Source organism: Phascolarctos cinereus, unplaced genomic scaffold (assembly GCF_003287225.1).
Source record: "Phascolarctos cinereus isolate Bilbo 61053 unplaced genomic scaffold, phaCin_HiC Scaffold_3;HRSCAF=262, whole genome shotgun sequence".
Classification (NCBI taxonomy): domain Eukaryota; kingdom Metazoa; phylum Chordata; class Mammalia; order Diprotodontia; family Phascolarctidae; genus Phascolarctos; species Phascolarctos cinereus.
In genome coordinates this window covers 9751580-9777760 of record NW_027555736.1, presented here as the reverse complement: position 1 = coordinate 9777760, position 26181 = coordinate 9751580, and the positions used below count along the sequence as shown (strand labels likewise).

General features: G+C 49.2%; 1 protein-coding gene across 5 annotated transcripts in view; it reads left to right on the top strand.

Moving 5' to 3' along the window:
- The window catches only part of EDRF1 (erythroid differentiation regulatory factor 1), a 37724-nt gene that overhangs the window by 5923 nt on the left and 5620 nt on the right, over positions 1-26181 (top strand). For 2 of the 5 annotated variants that reach the window (XM_020973598.2, XM_020973597.2), the window contains exons 3-23: positions 1221-1287; positions 1732-1857; positions 3668-3792; positions 4082-4241; positions 7036-7137; positions 7423-7544; positions 8395-8506; positions 9476-9623; positions 9712-9820; positions 9984-10095; positions 11374-11634; positions 12826-12897; positions 13446-13596; positions 14155-14343; positions 16486-16686; positions 19220-19438; positions 19984-20222; positions 21828-21986; positions 22355-22504; positions 23534-23687; positions 25695-25810. In XM_020973598.2, the coding sequence (XP_020829257.1) occupies positions 1221-1287; positions 1732-1857; positions 3668-3792; positions 4082-4241; positions 7036-7137; positions 7423-7544; positions 8395-8506; positions 9476-9623; positions 9712-9820; positions 9984-10095; positions 11374-11634; positions 12826-12897; positions 13446-13596; positions 14155-14343; positions 16486-16686; positions 19220-19438; positions 19984-20222; positions 21828-21986; positions 22355-22504; positions 23534-23687; positions 25695-25810 (3094 nt within the window). The remainder of the gene's footprint in view (positions 1-1220; positions 1288-1731; positions 1858-3667; positions 3793-4081; positions 4242-7035; positions 7138-7422; positions 7545-8394; positions 8507-9475; positions 9624-9711; positions 9821-9983; positions 10096-11373; positions 11635-12825; positions 12898-13445; positions 13597-14154; positions 14344-16485; positions 16687-19219; positions 19439-19983; positions 20223-21827; positions 21987-22354; positions 22505-23533; positions 23688-25694; positions 25811-26181) is intronic. The other 3 variants (XM_020973600.2, XM_020973599.2, XM_078150698.1) reach the window with 2 other exon arrangements.

Here is a 26181-nt window from a genome sequence, read left to right as displayed (position 1 = left end):
CGCCACTTGGCTATACTTAAAACTGTGAAATGGGGATGGTTCTCAAGATCTTTTAAGTCCTTGATATTTCCACAGTGTTAACAACCTGGGCTAATCAATATGTTCATCTCTTAATCTTCTGACATCTGTTCCCTGTATCCAAAAAGCAACATAGAGTGACCAGGCTAGGAGGTGATTTAATCCAACCCATTCATTTTACAAAGGAGGAACTGAGGCTTGGGCATTGTGTGATTTGCCCAAGGTCATGTAGCTAATAAGTCTCAGAAGTAAGACTTTATCTTGTGTCTTCCTGAGTCCATTGTCACTTAATAGATGAGAAATCCGAGTTCCAGAAGGTAAGTGGTTTGTCATAGCTTGTTAATGCTGGAACCAAGATTAGAACCCAGATCTCCTGATTCTGACTCTAAAAGTCTTGCCACAGCATAACTGCTGAGTCAGGATAATAAAATAACAAAATTACTTACTCTTAGAATTGTCTCAGGATCACTGTGATTTCTGCATTTCTGCATTGATGGATCTGAAAGACCACCAGATGTCATTTTGGTGTTCTGCTCTGTTTTTTTTTCCCTGCACCAAAAATTAAATATCTTTAGTTGGCCGATTCCTTGTCCACAAAGTGGATTTTAGAATTTTAGGGGAGGGGAACAGGCATTTATTAAACTCCTACTGTGTGCCAGACCCTGTGCTAAGTGCTTCACAGATGTCTCATTTGTTGAGTTTTATAATCATAACAATATTGAGTAATTTTAGTGATTTAAAACAGTCTCCTAAAACAGGGATTCTTAACCTTTTTTGCATCAAGAACCCCTGTGATAGCCCTTTGGCAGTCTGGTGAAGCCTATGGACCCCTTTTAAGAATACATTTTTAATTATAAGGGGGGGGGCAGCTAGGTGGCTTAGTGGATAGAGCACTGGCGCTGGAGTCAGGAGTACCTGAGTTCAAATCCAGTCTCAGACACATAACACTCACTAGCTGTGTGACTCTGGGCAAGTCACTTAACCCCATTTGCTTCACTTTAAAAAAAAATACATTTTAAAAAATTTGTAGTTAAAGGAAATGCTAGATTTCAGTTAAAGCATGATGAAAATAAAAGTGTGATTTTTTTTTCCCTCCACCCAAGCTCACAGGCCCCTGAAATCTGTCCATCAGCTTCATGGATACCAAGTTAAGAAGCCTACATGTGTTCCCTTTTAATCCATGGTTTCTTTCTCTCTGATAGTTTTGGTATGGCGTATGACTTCATTGACTCTGTTGGAAATGACGTGGACGTGGTATCTGATTCAGAAGTATGTACCCACCATTGCTCGTCCCTTGACGATGTCAGTCTTTAAAGTTGGCTGATTGGGAGTTGGTCTGGTTCATCTGCCCTTTGGGCAGAGGAATTGAGAGGGGGGAGACTTCAGTGCGTGGGGAAGTAGAGCCGGGATTTAGGGTGTCTGTGGCCCATGATTCTTACCGTTTTTGAAAACTTCAGCAGATTAAAACAACAACCAAAAAAAGATAGGTACATACCCATGTGAACATGGTTAATGTAGCACATTATGTAATAATTCCCTGATCCTGCTTTTTAAAGCTTGGGTATCTTAAGTGTAACTTTTGATAAAAAGTATTTATTTATTTATTTGTACCTAAAGAAACTCAGCTGGGTTGTTGTAATCTAAATGAAAGCTAAGACAAGAATTTCTTGCCACATTGGTGTTTTTTGTTTTGTTTTGTTTCTCTCTTCTAAGAACATAAAAAAGCTGCTGAAGATCCCCTATAGTAAGTCCCATGTGAGCATGGCTGTCCATCGCATTGGAAGGACTCTGCTTCTGGATGAGCTCGATATTCAGGAACTCTTCATGAGATCATCCCAGGTAAGATGGTTAGAGGAAAACCAGCCATCATCTTTGTTAAGATGTTTATTAGTGTGTTGTCAAGTGTCATCTTTGCTTAGGATGCATTCGTCTCAGTATTGCAAAAAAATAAATTGATTCTCTGATGTTTTGATATAGCAGAATGTGCTTTGAAAGATCCATATTTGCATCTTTATGGGTACATTTATGCTATCAAGGCACATTATAAGCTCTCCATGCCTTATTCTGAGCAGTTCTTGCCTTTGCTTTCCCAAAGTCCATCCTAGAGTGTCCGTCCAGTGCTCTGAAAACCTTCCTTCTGTTCGTTTAATATCTGGACGTACCAGAATGGCATTCAGATTGTTCCTTCTGCTGTTTTTCGTTCTTGCAACATGACCAGCCTATCTGCTTCATTCTCCAAAGTTTTGGTCTTAGAAACCCTTTATCATTTAAAAGATTATTGAAGACCCTCAAAGAGCTTTGTTTTGGGGCTTTATGTCTGTCAGTATTTGCTATATTAGAAATTAAATGTCTTAGTGTTATTGTGAAAATGATTTCGACATCATGGACCCCCTGAAAGGGCCTCAGGGTCCCCCAGAGTACACTTTGAAAACCACTGTACTAGACGAAGCTTTGTGAAGATGGGTACTGGATCCTACTTTAACTTTAAATTTTCACATAAAGGTCTTTTTGTTCAATAGGCACTTAATTGTGGTTTTTGAATTTAGTCAGGAATACATATTTTTCATCATCTGTCCGGTGCTTAGCACAGTGCCTGGCATTTAATGAATGGTTGCTTAATAAATGTGGGTTGACTGACTGGCTGTATTGTACTCACTTACAAGTCATTGTTAACATATTGCAGCCAGTTTATGGCACCGTATGTCTTCATTTGCTCTGCTGCTCTCTCCTAAGGACCTTCTTTACATGTGAATCCACCTCTGTGTGTGGTGCCCCCTCCTGGAATGTGAGCTCCTGGAGACCAGAGATTATCTTGATCTTGATCTTCTGTTTGTCTCTCTAGTGTTCAGTAACAGTGCTTTGCACATGGTAACTCCTTAATACAATGTTTAATTCATCCATTCATTTTGTAACAAATTCTTCTGATCTATTCTATGATCTGTCTATCTATCTAATAGCTATTCTATGATCCAGTCATATGGTGTTAAGTAGTTTTGCAAGATTAGCTGTTTGGGATAATGAAACTCCAATCAGTCAGTCAACATCTGTTAAGCACCTACTGTGTGCCAGGCCCTGTGCTAAGTGCTGGGGATACAAAAGGAGGCAAAAGACAGTCCCTGCCCTCAAGGAGCTTACAACCCAGTGGAAGAGATGACATATAAATGGTATATACAAAGCAAGCTCTATTCAGGATAAACAGGAACTATTGACAGAGGGAAGAGGCTAGAATTAAATGGGGCTGAGGAAGGCTTCCTGAAATAATCCAGAGCAGATCTCTGTAAGAACACTGACCCATTTCCTGTTGTGTCCATCTGTTGCCCTCTGGCTTCAGTAGATTGTCAGGCTGAACTAGCTATGATAGATCGCTCTCTCCTCAATTACTTTTGGATGTTTTATCCAGTGATATCCTGCTCTGTGTGTCTGTGTGTCCATATGTCTGTCCATCAGTCCTTCACAGTGGTTTTCAGTTATTTAAATTGCTGTCTTAAGAAATGACATTCATTAAAATTATCAGTATTCTGCAAGGGCATATTTTATTAAGTAATGTCTGAGAACGGAAGTTTTTTCCTGTCCTCTAGGGAAGGGACCTGTGACCCATGATTTTGACCAGATTTTATGGTGGCATTTAATGCCCTCTAATTTTGCTCAGACAGGAGACTGGACGTGGCTCAAGGAGTTCTACCAGCGGCTCATCGATCAGAAGTGGCAGAGGAAGAAGAAGAGCAAAGAGCATTGGTACCAGAAGGCGATTCTTTCCAAGTTCTTATATTACAGGTACTCAGCGCCATACTTTATCCTTCCTAATTAAGGAATCTCTGGCTTCAGACAGTCTGTATCTATTGACACTAGTGAGATGGCATTGTATTTATTTAAATGTTGGAGTTTTGTGTGCATAAAAGTTTTAAAAGTTTACTTTGAGCATTTTAGTCGAATGTTCACAAGAGGCTCCCTGTACTTGGCCAGACAGCTTAGCCTTGTCAGCAGGAAGCGTTGGGAGGTCCTGTTGGTGCCCTGGGCACCATTCTTGAATGGTGGCACTCAGGCATCTGGCTTTGTGTTTCAGCATTAATGGCGATGGTGCCGCTCAGCCTGTCCCCTCTGCGGCAGAGCCAAGAGCCCCTCCCAGCCCAAATCAGACACACAACGACACAGAAGGGGCTTCCTGGCCTGCCCCTTTTGAGATGCCGGCCTCTGTTTCTGATGATCCAAGTGCGTCTAATCAGGTCAGTCAGCCAGCACGTCAGTGCTCACTTGTGGCAGAGAATAAAGGGGACGAAAACTGAAGGGCTGAAGAGGAGGATGCACTGCTCTCCTCGGGACTGTGGATTTGAAGAAACAAGGACTCTTTTGTCCACTTAGCCTAAATTGTTGGGTTTCTAGAGCTCCTGTGGAGACAGAATTAGAATTGAAGATACAGTTAGTACACAGAAGTTCCCCGTTTTTTCTTAGTTTCACTACCACCTATGGGACTCCAGGCAGTGGTGAGTCTGTGGGTAGTCAATTGTCTACCTCATAGATTGTTTGAATTTTGTGTTTGGAGCACGTAGGGGTGCTTAGTCAATGATGCGACTCGCTGACCTGCCCAGCCTGACCATCCTTCATGGCTCCTTTGTTTAGGGGCCCCAGGAAAATAGCAGAAGTCCCCATCTCACTTTTCCTTCAGGCTAGACGCAAGAGAAGATGAACACTGAGGCTCGGGGCCTTTTTGTGTGTCTCCTTTTCAGTTTCTGGCTTCCCTTTTCCCCTCCGCATGGCTTTTCCCATCCCTGTCCCTGTTTAACAAAGAGGGGAGTGCCCCCATATGTGGTCAGATGGCATATTCTGTTTAGTCTGACAGTAGTGTTGACAAGCTTAGAAAACCAAATGCCAGAGAAGTGAGTGAGTTCATGTGGGCGTTTTCATTTTCTTCCATCACAGATTTAACAGCATGTGATCATTTTGTGTCCTTTTATTAACTGAAGTATTACTGAAGACGAGTGACTTTAAACATTTCCACATTCTTAATTCTAAACCATCTTATAATTCAGTCCAGTAGCATTATGCGGTGATATTTAGTCATATTACCCTTTTAATGAATTCATTTGAATGCTCCAGCCGGGCTAGGGTGTCCCTCCTATGCTAACCAGCTCTCTTTAAGGAAGCCTCCTGCATGTTATCACAGGCAAGAAAATTCTCTGTCCTAGTCTGTCCTAGTCCTTTTGGACCAAAAAAGAATGATTGTAACAAGTTCAGAATCTCAGGAATTTAGCATAATTTATTCTTACGGTTTCAGCCAATTGCGATGTCTTCCTTGTCAGGTTTAGAAATAGTCAGAGGATGAACCTTATGTGTGTGTGCCAATATATTATTACGTATAACAAGTCAAAAGTGTTCTTTGTTTTTAAGTTTAGAATGGGTTTTTAAAAAGCAGTTTAAAGCATCTTAAGGAAATGCCTCACTTAATAATGTGCCTGTATTTGTCACCTAAAATTAAGAAAAGTAAGCTTAGAACTATCTGATAAATATAGGCAATGTCCTTATAACTCCCTGCTTACAAATGACCCCTAACATACCCCTGGCCTGTCCCCCTCCTCTGCGGCAGTGAAGTTCCCTTTCCCACTTGGAGGTGTCTTGCAATGAAGCCTAAAAGCCAAAGGGTCAGAAATAGGTAAAGGGAAGAAGCTGGGGAAGGTGGGGAGAGTTTGAGGGAGCAAGCACCAGGCAAGACTCGGCGGCACAGCTGCCCTGCACCACGTAAACGTCTGCCCCTTTGCCGAAGGAGTTGGCATCACCGTGCTGCTCTGCCAAAGGTGCCATCAGCCAGAGGCATCAGTCAGCCAGGCGTTCCCTCGTCAGAATCTTTGGGAAGATTCGGGAGCTGTCTGTTGTGTGCCTCTTATGGGTAATCTGACTACGTTGGGTCCTGGGCGCTGGGAGATGAGGCAGTAGGCAGTGGCCCAGGGTGGGGACCAGCAAGAGGGGACTGGAATGAGAAGATGCCCAAGACAAACTCGGCCCCTTTCAGAATGCGCTGGGGGTGGGTGAATCTGCGCCCAGGAGGGAAGGAGACGCCTCCTTTTCTGTTTTCTCCTTGGTCCCAAGTCATATAAGCCCTGGACCCCAGAAGTTAGGGCAGTCATAATATAGATCAGCTACAGCAGGGGTGGAGAATCTGTGGCCTCCAGGTCACTCGTGGCCTTCTCGGTCCTCAAGCCTGGCCCTTTGATTGAATCCAAACTTCACAGAACAAATCCTTTTCTTAAGGGAATTTGTTCTGTGATTGAAAGGATTTATTCTATGAAGTTTGGATTCAGTCACAGGGCCATGCCTGAGGACCTGGAGGGCCACATGTGGCCTCGAGGCCGCAGGTCCCCCCCCCCACCCGAACTGCATAGGACGCACAGCGTCAGTTCTATGTTATGCCTGTTAGAGAGAGAGAGAGAATGGGTAAGAAGACTTGGCTGGTGGGAAGGTCCACACACACCCAGCTGCAAAGACTCGCCTTCAGGATGTGCACACTGAGCAGGTTCTGGGTCCAACCACAGTCTGAATTAATGGTGCTGCCTCCTGGACGAGCAGAGTGAGGCCGATGGCCAGATTTGTCCTGTGAACCAAGAGGTTTCTTCCTCCTCCTGCCTGTAGTGCAGTCAGCCACGCAAGCATGAGTGGGCTTCTCCCACCATTGCTTAGGCTTCTTTCCTTGTGTGAGTCTGTCCTTTTGGTCAGACCATTAGGTCAATGAGAAAACAAAAAACTGGACCTTAAAAGTAAGCTTTTGATGTTTTTCAAAAGGCAATGAACCTCACTTGAGGAAATTCTGGTCTTACCCTCCTATCAATAATTTCGGTGTGAGTCATTGTGGCTGGGGTGCTGCCCCAGCCCCCGGGGTAAAGATGCCATAATGGGGGTGTTGGGGCTCCGAATAGACTGGAGGATTGTACTACTTTGTACTTGGAATGTTTGGCTTAGTGTACGTGAAAAGTAGGCGCTTTTTTATGATGACAGCAGAATCACTCCTTATCCTTGCACTTTTCACAGGGAAGTGAGCCTCTTGAACCCTCATATATAGTGGGGCATGTGACCTCAGCCCCAAAAGAACAAAACCTGACTACTTTATTCAATGACGGTGAGAACAGTCAGGTATGCTTTCTGTGGTATCTGAGCTCAAAGACCTAATTCTCAATTTACTTAATCATTTAAAAGTTGGTCTCAGTTGGAATCAGTAGGGGAAGAAGTCCATTTACTTCTAGAAATAGCTTTTTGTAGCATCTGTGATACTTAAATAACTACTGTGATTGTATAGTGTAGTTTCTTTGTTCTTTTTTCCTTCATCTTTCTTTCATAGTCTTTCTGTGGATCATAGGTGAAAATGTGGTGCACTTAAGGTGAAAATTTCTAATTTAGTGATTTTTTTTTTAAACAAAGGGTCTTAAAAATGACTTTGTTCGGAATATCTTGTGGACCTTTGAAGACATACATATGTTGGTGGGCTCAAACATGCCCATATTTGGGGGAGGACGATATCCTGCCGTTAGCTTGCGCCTCAGGTAAGTTGAAAGTTGCTTCCCTCTCCTGATGTCCTTTTATGCATTTTTCTTTTACTGTATAGTTCCCAGTGTCACTGTGAAATTTGCTTTAACGTCTTATACTGAGAAAGTTACGAAGTCATGGCAAATGCACTGAACTGCCAAGAAATCTGTCTTCTCTGCTTATTAGCCAGCAGATTTCTGGACTCGATAATAGGAGTAACCAGAATGGCTCGGGGCCTGTGAAGGTCATGGGAAGTCACCTATGGCAAACCAATTTGGAAACTGCCAAGTGCCTTGTAAATGTATTGGTCTTCATCGTGATCACTATAATTGATAGGCTTGTTTTGTGGCACTGCGAAGTAGGATGACTGCTCCTTTTTGTTTTGATGTTTTCCCAGTTGTAGCTGCTGAAAAAGGGAACCAGGGCTTCTAACCTATGCTGAAAATCCTTTAAGCTCTCTTTTTGGCATGGGAGGCTTTGGGGGCTGGCCACTGGGGAGAAAAAAAAAACTTTTGTCTTGGTCTTGAACCTCAATCTCAGAGTTTTGGTGATAAAATTAGTAGGTAGAAATGTTTAGCTGTTATCTGAGAGGGCCTTTCCTGAGTAGCTATTGGAGAACTATCCTTGGGTAACTGAGAATATTTAGCCATCGCACAAACCCAGCCCACTTGTGTTCTGGCGTAGACAATCCACTTGTGCTGGACTGTGTGTGACGCTCGTCCTGGACTCGCTGGCTGTCTGCTGCGACGTTTCATTCTGATGTTAACTGCGGGTGCCCTCCTCTGCCCCACTGTTAGATTCAGCACGAGTTGAGCTTCTAGGAATATGCCAGCTCAGTCTGCTGACCCAAGAGTTGTTCATTTTCAGGGATAACAACAAACCGATTAATGTGCTGACTGGAATTGATTATTGGCTGGACAACTTGATCTGCAATGTGCCCGAGCTGGTGATGTGCTTTCATGTGAATGGAATCGTACAGGTACGGGGAGCTGCAGATAGCTGTCTTTTTTGTTGCTTGTTAGTACTGAAAACCGAAGTAGAGAGGGGTTTTCATGGTATTTCAGGAGAGGAAATCTATACTAACCAAAAGTAACGTTCAGGGAGAAACACCAGTGCTTGTGAATGTTTCACTGGTGGTGGTGATGTTGTATGTAAAATGGCAGGGACAGGGGGCAGCCCAGCATTTTCAGGAGGGCCCTGGGGGTCGTAGAGCTAAGAGCCTCGTGTGGCTAGAACTCGGGCAGAGGGCTGTTATTGTTCCCATTTTATAGATGAGGAAACAGGCTCGCTGAGGTGAAGGCTTTGCCCAAAAGCACCCAGCAAGGAAGCGTCTGGGGCCAGATGTCACCCCAGCTCTCCTGACCCCAGGGCCAGCGTTCGCTGCAATCTCTAGGTCTTCTTCAGGCAGGCGGCTTTCTGGCCATGCCCTCCTCCTTCTTGTACTTGTGAAGTGCGTATTCTTCCATTCAGTGCTATGCTAGAGTCCGTGTATATCTTAGCCGTCCCTCCCAGGTGTGTGCCCTCTGCCGCTTGAAGTATGCCTGGGTCCTTGATGGTGCCATGAGGCCGCCCTGAGCCAGTCAGCAAGCATTCAGGTGCCTACTGTGTGCCACGCTCCAGGCTTGGCTCTGGGGAAAGAGACAAAGAAGTGTAGGGCCTTGAGGCCTCCTTTCCCACGGATGTTGAACTATTGATAGCAGCTTTGGGGCTGCAGTCCTTCAGCAGGTTTGAATCTCCTGCCGTGTCAGTCCTCACCCAGGCTGCATCTTTCTCCTCCTCTTTTCCACACTCCTCAGTGGCTCCCTCTTTCCCCTACTATAAAAGTACCCCTGGGGAAGCCCTGGGGTCTGCCGTTTTCCCTTGTGGCTTATCCAGAGGCTATACCTGCACAAGTCTTCTGCTCCTAAGGTTTTCTTTTAAATCTAGTCCTTCGTCTTTATCTTGATAGAAATATGAAATGATCAAGACAGAAGAGATTCCCAATTTGGAAAACTCCAATTTTTCTACTAAAGTGATAAAAGATATTGCCCAGAATATTTTGTCATTCCTGAAATCCAATTGCACCAAAGAAGGGCACACCTACTGGCTGTTTAAAGGTAAGCCAGTTTCTGGGATGGCTCAGAGCTGAGCGGGACCATCGTTTGGGTGGCAGAGCCTTGCGAAACATTGGGGTCTCTCTTTCAGCCAGCGGCAGTGACATCGTCAAGCTGTATGACCTCACCACCCTTTGTGAAGAAACTGAGGACAAATACCAGAACCCCTTCACGGTACCTGTGGCCATTCTCCTGTACAAGTGAGTGGGGGTGTGCCTCTTGGGGAGAGGGCGCCAGAGAGGAGGAGCATCCGGTCTTCCACAAGGCCGTGCAGACTTCAGCAGGAGCTGTGATGGGGTGGGGGCGGCTCCCATGGAGTCGTCTTGGCCAAACGTCTGTGTGTGGTTCTGTGTTCTTTTGTAGGGTTGCTTGCAACATGATGATGAAGAAAAATCAAAATAAGAAACACTATGGAACAATCAGAACATTGCTTCTTAATTGTCTGAAATTACTGGACAAGGGAAGACACCCTCAAGTAAAATTATATTTTATATGTGCTTTAAAATTGTGCCTTCAGAGGTCTGGTGTGTGTGATCATCCGGAGTCATCTCAAATGCGTTTAGTCAGCATGGGGAAAACAAGGGATGTGGGGGCCTTTGTTTGGTTTGGAACGTCATCTCCTTTTTAAGAACGCCCCGGTTAGTCTGAATCATTCGGATGTTGGGGAAGTGAGTAGATGTGTGATAAAGTGTTCTGATGGAGGGTGGATTTGCCAGGTGTTCTCAGGCCACACTGCTTCTTACTGTGGTCATGTCTGATTGTGGGTGCTTGAGAACCCAAGGTCAAGATCGATGGAGAGGTGACAATGTACCTTCCTATCTAAATGTCTCACGCAGTTCATTGAGCAGAAAAATGGGATGTTTGTCTTTTATTCTCCCATTCTCTGGTTTCGCACCAGTCATCTGGCCTCTCTTGGCATTCAGAGCCTCCCTGTTGCCAGGCCCTTTGGGAAGGCGCTGCCAAGAAGGGGTAGATGAGGCTAGCAAGTGGATCAGACCTCCGAGGGCGGCCGTTACTTACCGTCCACTTTCCAGAGCCATGGACCGAGAACAAACTACGACGCCCTCGTTTTGTCAGCTTGGACTCTCTACTAAATCTTGGTGGCTGCAAAGAGAAATTCCAGCCTCGCCCTTTGGGGCCTTTTCAGTTGGAATGGGGCCTAGTGAGAAAAGTGCTTCTTCAGGAGCTAAGGGCCTAAAGCTCGCAGCCCATGTCTGCATGTGTCCTTTTACAAAGTGCCTTCCTCAGTAGGGGAAAAACGTCAAGCCATTGATGAGTTGGTATAGGAATTCTCTCCACTTTGTGCAGAAAATGAGATAACTTTGCCTTGCCTTAAAATGGACAGTAGTGTACATTCCGACAGTGTAACAGGGAACCTTTCTCATTTTGTGATGCATAGATAGCAGTCTCTGAGGATTTTTAAACATCCTCAGTTTGGTGACAAGAAATTATTTTGAAGAATTGACCTGTTCTTGGCATGAGTGCTTTGGATGGCTTTCCTCCAGAGCTTTCCTTTCTGTAATACTTTTTCAGTTTCTCTGATCGTACCAGTGAGAGCCTTTGTTTGGTCCTGTTCTGTATCTAAGCCTTGTCATCCACCCTTGAGCTGGAGGGCTTCTGATCTCCCTGAGAGGCCTGTGTGTGGAATGGGACTCGTCAGCAGGCATTTCCTGCATTGGAAATCGGCTTTATTGGGATGGTTTCAGTTCACAGTAGTCACTCATCCCTATTTCTCTGCTTCTTTTTTGTTCAGATTATTGCTTCGGCCAATTATATGCTCTCCGAGCTCTTTCAGTTGGATGAACCGAAAAAGGAAGAAAGTTCAGAGTCTCCTTTAAATGAGAACTCTGAGGAAAGTTACAGCGAGGACGAGGAGGAGATGCCGGACAGCGACGAGAATGGGTCCTATGGCACCAGCTCTGACCCCCCTGACGACCAGAAGGCCGTGGCCGTGATTAAGTCTGTGGGAGAGCTGTCCGTGCCCGAGAAATACAAATCCATTCATCAAATCCGAGTGAGCCATTGCAGATTAATAGTGTGATAGAGATACTGGTGCGGTTGGGTGACATTAAAAAAAAAAACCAAAACTGGTCAGATCGTTGTTCTTGACTTTAAACGGTTTCACTGTGCCTTAGGTTTACGTAACCAAATTTCAGCTTGAAGACAGCCGACTTCCCCCCCAAGTCTTCTCATCTCCAAGGAACCCTTCCTGGCTTGTTTAGCTGGGGCTCCTTCTCCCTTCCCCATCCTGGATGCCCTTGGGCTCATGATTCACTTTGTCTGTTTTCAGTCTGAAGTTTAGAATGTAACCTCTTTATCCGTATTATTATTAAATATAATTTTCTTGTTTACTTTGGCTTGTCTTAGTTTACTGAGGTCTTTGGATCTGGACTCTTGCCTTCTAGTGTGTGGTTTTTCTCCAGACTTCATGTTATCTGAAAGAAGTCCCGCGTGCCTTCTGTCTTTCGTTTTTATCAAGTCATTGATAGAAAAGTTGGATACAGAGACAGGACAAGTCAGCACTGACCCATTAGTTCTGTTAATGTGCTCTCAGTACTTTTAACCCTCAGTCTTCTAACCCTGATAAAGTGTCTTGGTTTATAGGCTATACTTAAAGGTTGAATGATAACGTAAGATTAAAATGCAAAGACTTAAGTTATTCCTGCCATTAATTGTTTTCCTTAAAAATTTTATGAAGTTGCTATTGCTGTAATGACAGCCACATAAGTTTGTTCGATTTTTTAAAAACTGATCTTTTAAAATCTCCAGTTTCAGAAGTTGCATGTTAGCTCTTTATATTGTCCAAGAATTCCATTAGTACAACAGGAGCTTGAAGGTTTGACAACAATGAAGGTTTAATTAAGAATTCCTAACGAAGATAGAGTCTTGCGCTCCACTTATGACATACGAGTTATGCCCTTGGCCACATAATTGGGGAGCAGGCTCCCGTGTGATGCTTTGTGGTTGCTTGGGGGCCGCTGGAATATCGGGGCACCTCCTCAGCATTAGTTGCCTAAGTCATTTGTGCTCTGCAGGGCGAGCAGAGTCACTGAGGTCCTCTCTGTACTTGCTCTTAGCCTGGGCTGACTCAGCAAGTTAGCTGTGTGACATCAGGGGCCCTGTTTGTGAAGGGAGAGTAACTGTGTGCTCATCGGGGATTGTGTCCAGTGCGTATTAAGGTAACTCTCCAATTTGCCTCCTTCAGCCCAGTTGTGCGTTCCCTGTTTGTCACGACACCGAAGAGCGCTGCAGGCTTGTGCTCAGCTATGTTCTAGAGGTCAGTTCACTTTGACTCTGCATGAGCCAAGCCACCTTTAGGTTGGTGCATTTCTGCAGTGTCTGGGAGGCCGTTGGGAACGCTTGGAGGGGGCCGGCAGCTGCCGTCCACGGCTAATGTAAGCAGTGGATGGAGAGCCGGGGGAACTTGAGTTCAGAAACAGCCTCAGACACTTACTGGCTGTGTGACCCTGAATGAGTCACTGAACTGCTGTTTGCCTCAGTTTCCTTAACTGTAAAATGGGGCTAACAATAGCAGCTCCCTCTCAGAATCAAGTAAGATGAAGTTTGTAATGTGCTGCTTAGCACATAGGCGGTACTGTAGAAACACTGATTATTGTTCTTTGGCAGAAAGAGCACGGTGAGGTAATTTCTAAGCCGCTACAACCAAGGGTTCCATCGTTTTCAGCCAGCGTAGCTCTGACTGGGGGCGGGCACATGCAGAAGCAGTTACTTATTCATCCAGTAGCTCACGTCTTCTGTTTATACCTAATATTTAGTGGCCTCCAAATTAAACGCACGCTCAGTGCTTTTCTTTCTTTTTCTAAGGGTCTAAAATCTGTGGATGGCAGCATCAAAAAAGAAAGTGACCTTCCTGCTGCTGACCCTAACACCCCGATCCCATTAAAATATGAAGATGAATCGACCAGTGGTGGTCCCGAGTGTCTGGAAAAGCAGATGGCCTTGTTTTTAGATAAAAGTAAGCTGAATTGATGCAAATAAGACCTTTGGAACGGAGCTGCCCTTTTATAAGGCTTGTATCGAGAAGGCTGAGAAAAGAGTACCCCTGAAACGGGACAGGAAAACTTGACATTCCAAATATGAGGAGAGGGAGCCAGGTTCTTCCTGCCAGAGTTGGGCCCTTTTGGAGGCCCTGTCATCCCCTGAGCTTTCTGTCACTGCCTGGTCATTAATTAAGTCATTTAGGAATCAGAGAATCTCGGCTGGGAAGGGGTCTGGGGCCAAGGAGGCAGGCCTTGTTTAAGGAGTCGACCCCCTTCCGACCTGGGAGTTGGGAGCAGTGCTTCTACGGAGCTTGAAGACAGCTCTCATTTTCCCTGAGTTTTCTTCTGTTCAGGCTGCTGTTGTGGCTGGCAGGGGGGTGGGGCACGTCTTTGCTTCCAGGCTTCCCTGGGAGACCAAGGATTAGACGAAGATGGGAGGGAGTCTGCCTGTGGGCCTGGAGCCTAGGGCCTGGAGCCCGGGCTGGGGCCTTTTTTCCTACCCAATGCAGTGTTGTCCTCTCTCTCTCTCCTAGTGGGCTCCCTCCAGGAAGGCCACTGTGCCAGTCAGTCTGGAATGACCCCAGGTTCTTGGCAACATAAAATGAAACTGCAGCTAATCCTCAAGTCGTCCAAGGCCTACTACATCCTGTCGGATGCTGCAATGAGCCTCCGGAAGTACGGACGGGCCCTGCGCTACATTAAGCTGGCCTTGCAGAGCCATGGTGAGTGACTGAAGGTGGTGTAGGTCAAGTGGCTTACTGACCGTCAGAGCTGGAGGCGGGGCGGGGGTAGGGGTGGGGGGTCATCCCACTGAGAGCCAGGGCAGCCCCAAGTGATAGGGAGTCTTTGCTCACGTTAGGCCACAGTCTGCCTCGGGGCCACTCCACCCCTTGCTTCCCCCCTGCACATGATCTTGGGAGGCAGCTCCGCCATGGCCTCAAGTCTGCTAGGCTACACATGGCGCGGAATTTCAGCTTGGACCTCATGGTCGCTAGTCTAGGAGACCCTCCCACGAGGACTCATCGTCTGCTTGGTGGTGTTCCTTGCTCTAAACCTTGCACTCCACCTTCCTGCCCACTTCTAAACACCCTCTGGTTATGGGGCAGAAGTGGCACAAGGGAGGTGACTGAGCTGGAGGGAAATGGGGCTGGGGACCCCAACCCTTTAGGTTTGTTTTGTTGTGAGATATGTAGCCCTTCTCTGGTTGGCTGGCTGTGTGCATCTCCTCGGCACCTACTGTGTGCCAGGCTCTGTGCTTAGCCCCACAGATACAGACACAAGCAAAGAGAAACAGCCCCTGCCCTCCAGTGGGGCAGGAGAACACGCAGTAGGGAGGGGAGCTGAGGCATGTCTGAGGGCAAGGAGGGGGGTCCTCGTGTAGGGCAGTGGTGGCAAGAAACTGTTAGAGTGGGAGGCCTAGCCAGGGTGAGCCAAAGAGTGGAGACCCCGGCCAGTGGCTCGCCCAGGGAAGAAGGGCTCCAAGAGGGTCAGAGATGCCGGGGGGGAGGGCCCAGGAGTGAATCCCTCCCCTCCCCTCCCAGTCCCCCTCTGCAGGGGCTGCCCTTCCCCATCAGAAGGGCTGTCGTTGAGAGCCTCCCACCCTCTGACCACAGCCTCCTAGCCTTCAGCCTCTGGGTCTGTTCTCTCTGTAGGCCTGGTCAGCTTTATGCTGGCCTGGTTGTCCTGGCCCACTCCTGGCCTACTGAGGTCTCCCACTGCTACAGGAAAGCTGGTTCACCAAACCCCCTCCCTTCTCATCATCTTGATCATCGCCAACTTTGATAAGGGCTTTATTGTTGGCAGAATGTCTTATTTGTCTCTTTGGATTCTCACAACAACCCTGGGAGGGGGAGCTGTTATCCCCATTTTACAGATGAGGAACTGACCTGCCCAGAGTCACCCAGCTAGTCAGGGCCTGAGGCTGGATTTGAACTCAGGCCGTCTCCATAGTACACCTGGCTGCTTTGCAGTCTCTGGCTTTTGTCCTCATCACTCGAGTGAAACAGGCTTCTTCAGTTCCCAGGGATATCTCAGTTCATAAATCCAGTGACCCTTTCTCAGATCTCCTCCCTCTTGGCCCCCAAAGCATTTAACTGAGCATTTGGGATTCTCCTGCCCGCGTCCTCTGCCCCAGCATCATCAGGGGTCCTTCCTTTTACCAGGCTCTGTCCTGAGCCCTCTTCTCTCTCCCCTCCCCTCTCCTCTTCTGGTCTTATCAACTCTTAAAGGCTGGATGACGTCTCCCAGGTCGGAAGGTCCTGGCCCCCTTTGTTGGGTCGTCTCAGACTCACGCGGCTGACACCGAGCTCCCTTTTCACCAGAGGCCCTGCCCCTTCCTGGCTTGGCTCTTTCCCCATGTCTCTCGTTTGCATCCATTGCTTTTTGGGCATTCCCACAGAGGCTGCCCTTGGCCGGGCTCTGGCCTTCCGGCAGGGCAAAGACACGGGTCAGACCGGGTCGTCCCCTCCCCAGGAAGCTCTGGGGGCCCCGGCCGTCCTTGCCATCCGGCACCCCTCTAGCTTTCCGTCCCCATTTGATGGCCTTCCTTCCCTGAGGTGGACACTGCATCCACTCAGAGCGGCCTTCCTGCCTGGGTCTTTCCTCCCCTGGAATATTTTGGAAGCCATTGGGCAGATGCTTTGGGCTGTTTGGGTCAGCATGTGTGTGTGTGGGGGGGAGGGGTGCATGTGTATGTGTGATCGCCCATCATGTCTTCCCCTTGAGGGTCGCGCCTGGGCCCCGCACATATCGGTCACTCCGTAGGGGCCTTTTGAGGCGCCCTGCGTGGGGCGGGGGAGGGGCAGCTCCGGTGGCTTCAGGCGCATTAATTCTCGTTTCTTTTCCCTCCTCCGATTTCCCTGTAGATACTTATTGCTGCCTCTGCACCAATATGCTTTCTGAAGTCCTCCTGTTTCTTTCTCAGTATTTGACTCTTTGTGGTGATATCCAGTTAATGCTTGCCCAGAATGCAAATAACAGAGCTGCGTACCTGGAGGAGTTTAATTATCAGACCAAGGAGGACCAAGAGATCCTGCACAGCCTGCACCGGGAGTCCAGCTGCCAAGGTAGGCCGCGAGGGCGCTGGGTCAGTCTGGCAGACAGGGGGCGCCTTTTGTGGGTGTTGGAGGAGTGTGCCGCTTTTCTCATACGCGGGTGTGGTGGAAATCTGTCCTGGTTAATGATAATATTCCCCAGCATTTCTGTAATACCTGCTATGTACCAGGCACATCTTTTTGATCCTCAGCAGCCCAGGGAGGTGGCCCTGTTATTATCTCCATTTTACAAATGAGGAAACTGAGGCAGGCAGTGGTGAAGTAACTTGACCGGGGTCACCCAGTTAGTAAGTGCCTGAGGCTGGATTTGAACACGTCTTCCCAAGTCCAGACTCAGCCTGTGTCCTGTGGCGCCCCCTAGTGGCCTCAGTGAGTTATATTGAGCAAGCAGTGTTTTTGACTGAGTAGAAGAGGCTGTTCTTTGCCTCATTTTTTACCTAGCCTCAGTCACTGAATGGGCGCTGCCTCAGACAGATGGAGACCTGGGAAAGTCCCCTGCTGCACTACATCCCAGGCCGTCTCTGGTCCTGATCTCTTATCTTTCCCAGGCTGGTGACTTTGCACAGCCCTCTGTCACTGTAATCCAGTGCACTGGCGAGTCGTGGCATCATCTTCCTGATGTCACGGTCCTCTGTGAGAGCGAAAGACCACAGCAGACGTTGGTCACACACGTCATGCGGCTGCTCGGGATCTCATAGAGTGATTCTTGGGCCAAGAATGCTTCTATCTCCTTTTTTACTTTCTTCTTCTCATAAGGTTCTCCCATCTAACTCCCTTTTGCCGTGGGCTTCCTCTCTGGAGAGGACAGCGCTCAGTGAAAGCCAGTTTAATAATTCGCTTCCTGTGGGCTGGGGAGAGACGGGCCGCAGGTGGGCTCACCTACCTTCTGTAACTATGCAAATAATGTTTATTCAGTCTAAGTTAAGACTTAATGTGGCGAGTCTGGCCCAGTGAGGGAGGGGAGGGACAGAGCCCGTTCTATTTGTGGTACATGTCACTCTGGCATTTATCTCACTCTCCAGAGGTGATAAAATGTCCCCAACAGGTGACAGGAAGAAGAAAATAGAATGTGACGTTTTCTCTGGGGTTCATTTCCTCTTTAAAATACATAGGGGCATTGTGTGTCTGTGCCTCCTCAGCAGTGTCCAAGACAGATTTGTTTATGATGAACGCGGTGGCAGATTCCTCCCTTAGAACATCCTCACATCATGTTTGTGGCTAAAGTGTTTATTAAAGCATGGTACCTTTCCCGTATTTAAGCATGACGTCGATCACCACGTGTGAGTGACATGTAGCTGGACCTTCTTGATGCCTTTCCATCTGGTGGGGGGTGACCTCTAGTCCTCAGTAGCTTAGATGAATAGCCTTTCTCTGCTCTGATGAATAAACCACTGCATACTGGTGGGTGTCACCTTATGCTGTAAACCCTGTTTGGCCTGGGCTGGCAGAGCATAGTTTGCATGATGGCTTTGTTTAGGAAGCTTCTTGCATTCTTAAATCACCTTCATTTTTCAGTCTACCCTACCTCCTCCCTTACTCCCCAAACTTTATAAAATGAAGAAGAAAGAAGGAGAAGTGGCCTAATTGGACAGGCTGTGTGGGGGCCCCCCTCCCAGAGAGTCCTTTCTGGGACAAGGTTGTGCCCTCCAACGACAGACTCTTAGTTGTCACGAGCCAATTTGTGGGCGTCTTCCTGTGCTCGGTCACCTGGCCTGGGTTCCACTCACCATCTCTGCAACTTCCAGTCCGAAACGGCCCTCTCTGGCCGTCATTCCACAAAGCCGCCTGTTCACATGTGAGCTCCCCGTGGGCAGGGTGGCCTTAGCACAGTGCTTGGCACATAGGAGGCTCTCCACAAGTGATTTTTAATTTCTGTCCGTTGCCCCTGGAGGCGTGGCCCGCTTCCTCATAGTGCTCCTGGGTGGGCACGGGATACTGGGAGTGATCTGGGGCCACCCTGTGCCTCTTCATCTTCTGCTCTGAGCCTCCTATCCCTCTGTCTGGGGAACGTTCCCTGAAAACTTTCTTCGGACGTAGTTGGGGTCGGATTATGCTTCTGTCTGGAAGTGGTCCTGACTTGTGCTGACTGAAGCTTCTTTTCCCTGTTTCTTTGTAACAAGTACCTAGGTCAGGACAGAGGGGAGTTTCTCGGGAATTGGGGATAGAGACCTTTGGTGGACTCTAGCTGACCTTTCTGGCTCCTGGGTAACCTGTCAGTGCCTTGCACACAGGAGGCCCTTGTCTGCTGTCTTCTCTTGTCTGCCCAAGGCCTTTAGATCTTCATCGGACGCCCCTTCCTTACGTGCCAGTCCTTGGGTGTAACGGGGAGAGGGATGCAACTTTGGTCTGTCCCAAGAACATGTCTTTAAGACTTGTGGCTGGAGGGATTGGGTATGCGGGCATGTCTGTCTTCTGTCGGTGAGGGTAACCATTCAGCTTTCTTCCTGATCCTGTCCTGTGGAAACCCTAGAACATGGGATATGACCAGCTAGTGTTCAGTTTCACGATGTTTTATAACAATTGCTTTTATTTCTTTTTCTTAAAGGTTTTGCTTGGGCAACTGACCTGTCGACAGACTTAGAATGCCAGCTTTCAGTTAGCTGCAAGTGCTATGAGGCTGCTAATGAAATTTTGCTGTTTAGTGACTTAAAAAGCCAAAACCCCGAGCACTACGTCCAAGTGCTGAAGAGAATGGGAAACATTCGCAACGAAATTGGCGTCTTCTACATGAATCAGGCTGCCGCTATCCAGACAGAGAGAGTGGGCAAGTGTTTCTTCTCCCCCTGCTTCCCCCCGCCCCAACAGGCCAGGAGCTTAGTGACAGCATCTTCTCAGAAGGGGTTAGGAAGACACCATTGCTGCTGGAGGGAAGCCTTCCAGAATGTGAGCCCTGGGCGGCCGGGATCCTCGCTCCACCAGCCCTGCCTTTAACTCTATCACAGAGTCTTGAGCACAGGCTTGGGCACTGGGGCAGGGCGTGGCCCCCCGAGAGGGTGTGCTGGGAGCAGGTGGTCTCAGTGAGAGTGGTTTCCTGCCTTCTCACCTTCATACTTGTAAACAGTTATCAGTGTTGATTGGAAGCTCAGAGATGTTGCGGACCCCTTTGATTTGATTTCCTAGCATCTGGAAGAATGCTGTTGGCAGGCAGGTAGATGGTCTTGGCCGTTCCAGGGCCACGTGCGTGCGTGATTTGGTGCCTGTCCAGTGTCCTTGCCCTGAGCCACTGGGTGTGTAGGAAGAGGAGCTTTCTGGGGCGGGTTTATCCTGAGACGAGCTGTGGAGTAAATGGCTTTTTTTCCCTCTGTTAAGTGAGCAAAAGTGTGTCAGCAGCAGAGCAACAGTTGTGGAAGAAAAGCTTCTCTTGTTTTGAAAAGGGAATTCACAACTTTGAGTCGATCGATGATGCCACTAACGCCGCGCTCTTACTTTGCAACACGGGCAGACTCATGCGCATCTGCGCCCAGGCCCATGGTGCCGCAGCCGCGGCAGCCGGCGGTGAGGAGGCCAGGAGGGAGTTCTCTCCTGAAGAGGCGCTGTACTATAATAAGGTAACAGCCGGCCCTGGTCATTAAGCACGTCACCGCCCCTCCAGGTGGCTCTGTAGAGTTTGGCTGATTTTCTTAGGGTTGGGTTTTGTTCTTTCTGAGTCAGTGGGTTCAGGTCATCATGGAGTGGGGGTAATTCCTCCTTCTTCTTGCTTGTATCTGTCAGCTGCGGGTCCTGGGAAGGCTTTAGGGGCTGGCGAGGGACAGGCCATCGGTTTGTCTTGGCTGGCAGAGGCTCTTCACCTAATAGACGAGATGGTGACGCTTGTGGCCACAGCACTGAGTCTGAGTCTTAGGTCCCAGAAGACTCTCAGTCTGCTTCTGTGCAGGGAGGACCAAGCCCTTGGTCATTGAAGGAGGGAGAGTTGGGTCTAGTTTTTGAGTGATTGGTCCATGGCCTGGCCTGCCCTCGGCAGCAGTGGAGCCATCTGTCCAGTCCGGGTGCCCCAGTATGCCAGAAGCCTCTGTGCCCGAGGTGTCCCCGGTCACCAGTGGCACCAGAGTCACTGTGGAGCGCCTGGGGGAGTGTGGAGGAGTCCTAACCACCACCCTGCCAAAACTGCCAGGACGGGTGCAGGCCCCTCCTTCTGTCCCTGGGGCCAAGAATGCAGTATGTGCTTAATAAGAGCCTGTCCTCCACCTGGAGACCGTCCCCACCATCTTGTGCTGCATCTCCTCTGGCACATTGGAGGCCTTCCTCCTGTGACCAGCCCTGGCCCACGTCGTCCTCGCCTGCCATGCCACTTGGATGCAGCATGTCTTGGGGACGTGTGGCAGCCTGCCGAGAGTCATAGCGCCCCCTTCCACCGACTTTTGTAATTCAGTTTTTCTGCTAAGTGTTTTTGAGAGTCACAACCAGATGGTCACAGTCAGGTTCCTTGGGGCGGCAGGGGGATGGGGAATAGCTTAGGGGTCGTTTCCCAGGAAGATCCCTATTCATTTCTCAGCCCATCTCGCTGTCTCTGCAGCATTCATCCCAGATAGGTCTGTGAATGGAGGAGCTGCGTCTCCAACTGCAGGTTGTGATCTAGGCAAGATTTGTTGAGTGGTTAAACCTGCCTCTTATGTTGAAGGGAATTTCCCTAAGGAAGTTGGGCCAGTGTTCTTGGGATCCCCGCAGGGAGTCTGAAGTTACTTGCAAAAAGGAGAATTTGGAGGCTGTGCGCCTCAGTCTGAGTTTGGGGGCAGGCGCAGCATCTCCTGGGAGGTTGGCAGACATGGGGCCATTGTCCGGCAGGGGTCATGTCCATCAGGGAGACGTGGAAAGGGACAGCCTCCTCTCCACTCTGCAGTGTGTGTGTTTTGACTGTACCAAGAACACAGTGGTGTCTGATGCCTTCTGCCCTTGTCTGGCTGTCGTGTGACTGGAAATCTTAATGTTTTCTTTCGTTCACCCCTTGGGTTTTGTTGTAGGGTTCGGGTCCTGCCTCTGATATGTGCTGGCTGTGTGAGGCACCTGGGGCAGTGGGGAGAGTGCAGTGTATGGGGTTCAGGGGCTCCCTGAACTTCATCTCTTCACTTGAATCCAGCATTCCCTCCAACTATCTGAAGTCATTCTTCTGAGAAGGGGAGTAGGTATAACCCAGCAGTCGGTCGCTTCTTTCACAGGCTATCGATTACTACTTGAAGGCCCTGCGGTCGTTAGGTACAAGAGACGTGCACCCCGCCGTGTGGGACTCGGTCAATTGGGAGCTGTCCACCACTTACTTCACCATGGCGACCCTCCAGCAGGACTATGCCCCGCTGTCCAGAAAGGCTCAGGAGCAGGTCACTCCCAAATGCCCTCCCAGCACCCTGAGCCCCCTGTCCGCCATGGCCCTCAGGGGCCCCTCTTTGCCCCTCCTCAGATGAGCTCACTGTGGGCTTCCTCTGACCCTTCTGCCCCCGTCCTGGTTCCTCTGCTGGTGCTTCTGGTCCTTCCATGTTGTATGGTGGGTCAGGCCCGCACAGGGCTGCGGGGTACTACACATGCACCCCAGAGGGCCCCGTAGGGCCCGGCGCAGAGCTGGGGGCCCCAGGGAAGCCGAGCCAAGGCTCAAGGGAACGAGTGGGGTTGGTTATCAAGGCATTTCAGCTTTCTTGCAGGTTTGAGCACTTTTTAAGTGCTCACACTTAATCCTGGTATTTTTTAATAGGTTGAGAAGGAAGTTAGTGAAGCGATGATGAAATCCCTCAAATACTGCGATGTCGACACCACATCAGCCCGACAACCACTCTGCCAGTACCGGGCCGCGACGATCCATCACCGGCTGGCGTCCATGTACCACAGCTGTCTGAGGAACCAGGTAGGCCTGCCCTCGAGGCCAGCTCAGGGCATAGTGGGAGGGCCTTTTTCCTCAATGCCCACATCTCTGTGTTGTGGGCTGCTTACAGGTGGAGGTTGTGGAGAAAGTGATGTGGGTGGTTGTCCACTTGAGGCGTTGTATTTAGGTCACAAAAACGGCTTCGTGGTTTGTTTTCATGATCCTGTTGAATCGCCATAGTGTGTGAGGAAAGCTGGTAGCTCCGACCTCCCTTCTCCCCCTCCCCCCACTTCTTTCTTCATAAATTGTTTTGAGAGCTCAGGAGAAGCCAGTGCCCTCAGTGACAGGACTGCGCCTCCCTCAGATGAGCTCGTCCTGTGGATGTGGGGCGTCTGGGACCCCAGCAGGCCCCTTGTGTCCGGTGTGCATTCCAGTCGTAAGGTCTGAGGTAGAGGGCCGTTTTTAGATCTTGTCTGCACTCGGTCATCATCATGCTCTTGGACAGTGTCTCCAAAGAAAAGTTTCTGTGTGTGGTGTGCCCCCCATGAATCAGCCTGAAAAGTTAGGGCCCCATAGCCATACACACGCCCCCACCCCCGCCCTCACTTGTTCCAGAGGCCCCTGACCACACTGGTTTTATTCCCAGCTTGCTTTAGGGCAGTGAATCCCCGATAATTCTAATTCTTTTCCAAAATGATTTTCTTCATGCATTGAAGTGGAACTGAGTGACAGGTAGTGAGTGGCCTTTGAGGAGAGAACATCGCATGCAGAGAGGCTTCTGGTGACTTGTGTCCAGAGATGCTGGAAGGGGAGGCCTGTGGTCAGTCTGACCACCCCCTCCGGGCACTCCTTAGGCTACAGAGTCAGAAGCTGGGCCTTAGGATGACCCCACCAAGGGGCACTTGGGACCTAAGCTCTGTCCCAAGGATGCAGAGCTCTTCACATGTTTTCTGATTTGATTGGCAACCAACTCCCCCATCCCAGAAACCTCTGGTCTCTCCCAGGGCTTTGTGAGCCCTCTGTGGAGGGTCCCGAGTCAAGCGGTCACCCGCTTTTTTTTTTTGGTTTCAGGTTGGGGATGAGCACCTTCGGAAGCAGCACCGGGTCTTGGCTGATCTCCACTATGGCAAGGCCGTGAAGCTCTTCCAGCTGCTCACGGATGCTCCGTGTGAGCTGCTGCGGGTACAGCTCGAGAGGGTGGCCTTCGCCGAGTTCCAGATGGCAAGTGAGTCTGGGCAGGTCATCCCGGCCGTCCTGTGCTGGAGGTGGGCCTTGGGGGGAAGGGAAGGCCCATTTTGGCATTGTCCGCAGGTCTGTTTTTTACCTGCTTCTCTGAAGTGAAGCAATTATTTCTAATGATCTTGCGATCCTCCAGTTATTGGGGCTGGTCCTCTGAGAGTCTTTGCATGACCCTTGGATTATGCTTCACCCACACAGAATGGAAATTGGTTGAAAATCATCTCAGCCACGATCAGAGCTGAAGCTGTAATAGCCTCTTGGGTCTCATATGGCCTCTGGCCCTTCCAAGAATTGACCTCACAGGTTGTATGAGCCATCGCTTTTCTTTTCTTTGGCTTTGAAATACAGTTGATTTTTAGACACAATTAGGATGGTGCATTAATTGTTTAGTGAACTTATTGTGTATATGGTTTAGGTCAGTACTCCTGCAGAAGAGAGAAAGGGAAGGCTTTTACTGTATATTCAGCAGCAACCTATTTCATGCTACTCTGGATCTGTTGATTTGATTTCCATAAACATGCTTTAGGGTTGTGAGGATCCCATGGAGTTGGGGAGCCAGCTCCTCCTTGCAGCATTGACTGTGTGAGCCTGGGCCTGTTGTTTACCCCTCAGTCCTCTCCGCAGCTCTGGAAGACTTTAGATTGTAGAGAAGGTGCTGACTCTCCCCCCCAGAAGGCCTCATTCCTATCCCTGTCCTGAAGTTGGGGCGGGAAGGTTTTCATGCTCCTTATTGATCTTCCGTGGCCTTGAACCGTGTGAAATTCTTCACTAGAAGCTTCTCTGGGTTGGTGAGTCACAGCATTGGCAAGGCAGCAGGGGCCTTGGCCGCCATCTTGGCTAACCCAGCTACCACAGGCAGCCTCTGAAAGGGGAAAACCTTGAGTTGGGAGGACCTACAGCCCTCCAGGGAAGTCCATTGCCATTCCTGACGTCAAGGCTACGTTTGCCTCTTCTGCGACGTCCACCCATTTCTCCTCTGGGGCCTCGTCCCTTTTCTGTGGCCCTCCTGAACGTGCCCAGTTCCTTCAGCCAGGCTTCGTGACGCAGCCTGCAGACCCTGACCCATCCTTCATCTTTGGCACAGTCTGTCCTCCATGCCTAGTAGCTTTCCCTCATCTACCTCTTAGGATACCTACTGTGCCTCAGAGCGCAACTCAGACAACAGGCACGCTCTTCTGCCAAGCACCGTGTTGACCGCTGGGTACACAAAGACATGGCTGAACCAACCCTTGCCCTCTGGAAGCTTACATTCGAGAGCAGAACATAACCATCGAGGGGAGGCAGGAAGGTTTCCTGTGGAATTGGTGATGGAGTGAGGAGGGAGAATGTTCTGGGCCATTCTGACACATAGTAGGGGCTTTGTGAAGACTGGTTGATTTTCACTTGTGTGTTGTTGGTCCCAAGGAAGACTGGATGCGAGTGAAGAGGGTTTAGCGCAGAAATGTCGTCCCACTGAAAACTGCTGAGAACAGACTCTCCTGACTAGCGTCTGTTCTCTAACAGATGAAGTGTGCCATGGGCCTGGGGTGGCCAGACTGATGGCCCACGGGATCGATGGCGGCCTGAGAGCTAGCGCAGAGCTTGGGGAGTGGGTTAGCGTGGAGAAGGCCCATGGGTCTAAACCTGGCCCACCTTGGCGACCTCACCTCTGTGGCTTTAGTCCCCCTGAGGACCGGGAAGGCGGTGAGCTTCCTCACATCTTCTGTGACCTTGATTGGTCCTTGGGAGCCCAGAGTTCACATTGATCTCTGCCCTTTGCCCCTCACCTTGTTTTCTGCTTTCCTCAGTTTGCCCCATTCATTGAACCCTTCCTCCCAGGCATCTCTAGGCACCGCCGGACTCTGTTCTGTTCATGTAACGTAAAGCATTTAGCCATTCTCCATCAGGTTTAACACTGTATTCATTCACTGGCTGTGGCGATCCCCGTACAATGTCATGTTATCATTACGAGGCCAGAAAAACTGAGGTGACCCACTTGTGTCTAATATTGTAGGTCAGAACAGCAGTGCGGGGAAATTGAAGACCTTGTCTGGTGCCCTAGACATAATGGTGAAATCTGAGCATGCGTTCCAGTTGATCAGAAAGGAGCTCAGCGATGAGTGTGACCAGGTCAGTGTGGCACGGAGGGCAGTCCAGGCGGAGGTTCTGGGGAGTGGCTGGCCAGGCTGTCCTGGATCTGGGCAGCTGGGCAGCTGTGAGGGGCTGATGATGCCGATGCTGAAAGCTGAATGGTGGGCCAAAACAACTCTGACTTTTCCCTTCCCGGCCATGGAAATGAGTGGGTTTGCTCTTTAAAAAGAGGAAACCTCCCAGGAAACAAGATGATTGGTGGTCTTTTCAGCAGGCCGGCTGCCGTTCCCCAGCCCCAGGTCCTTACTGTTTGGACCCTCCTCTTCAGAAAGGATCCTGGCCTTCATTTCCCACCACTGCAGATTTGAGCCTTTTGAGAGATTTTATTACTTTGGCTTTATACTCTGCAC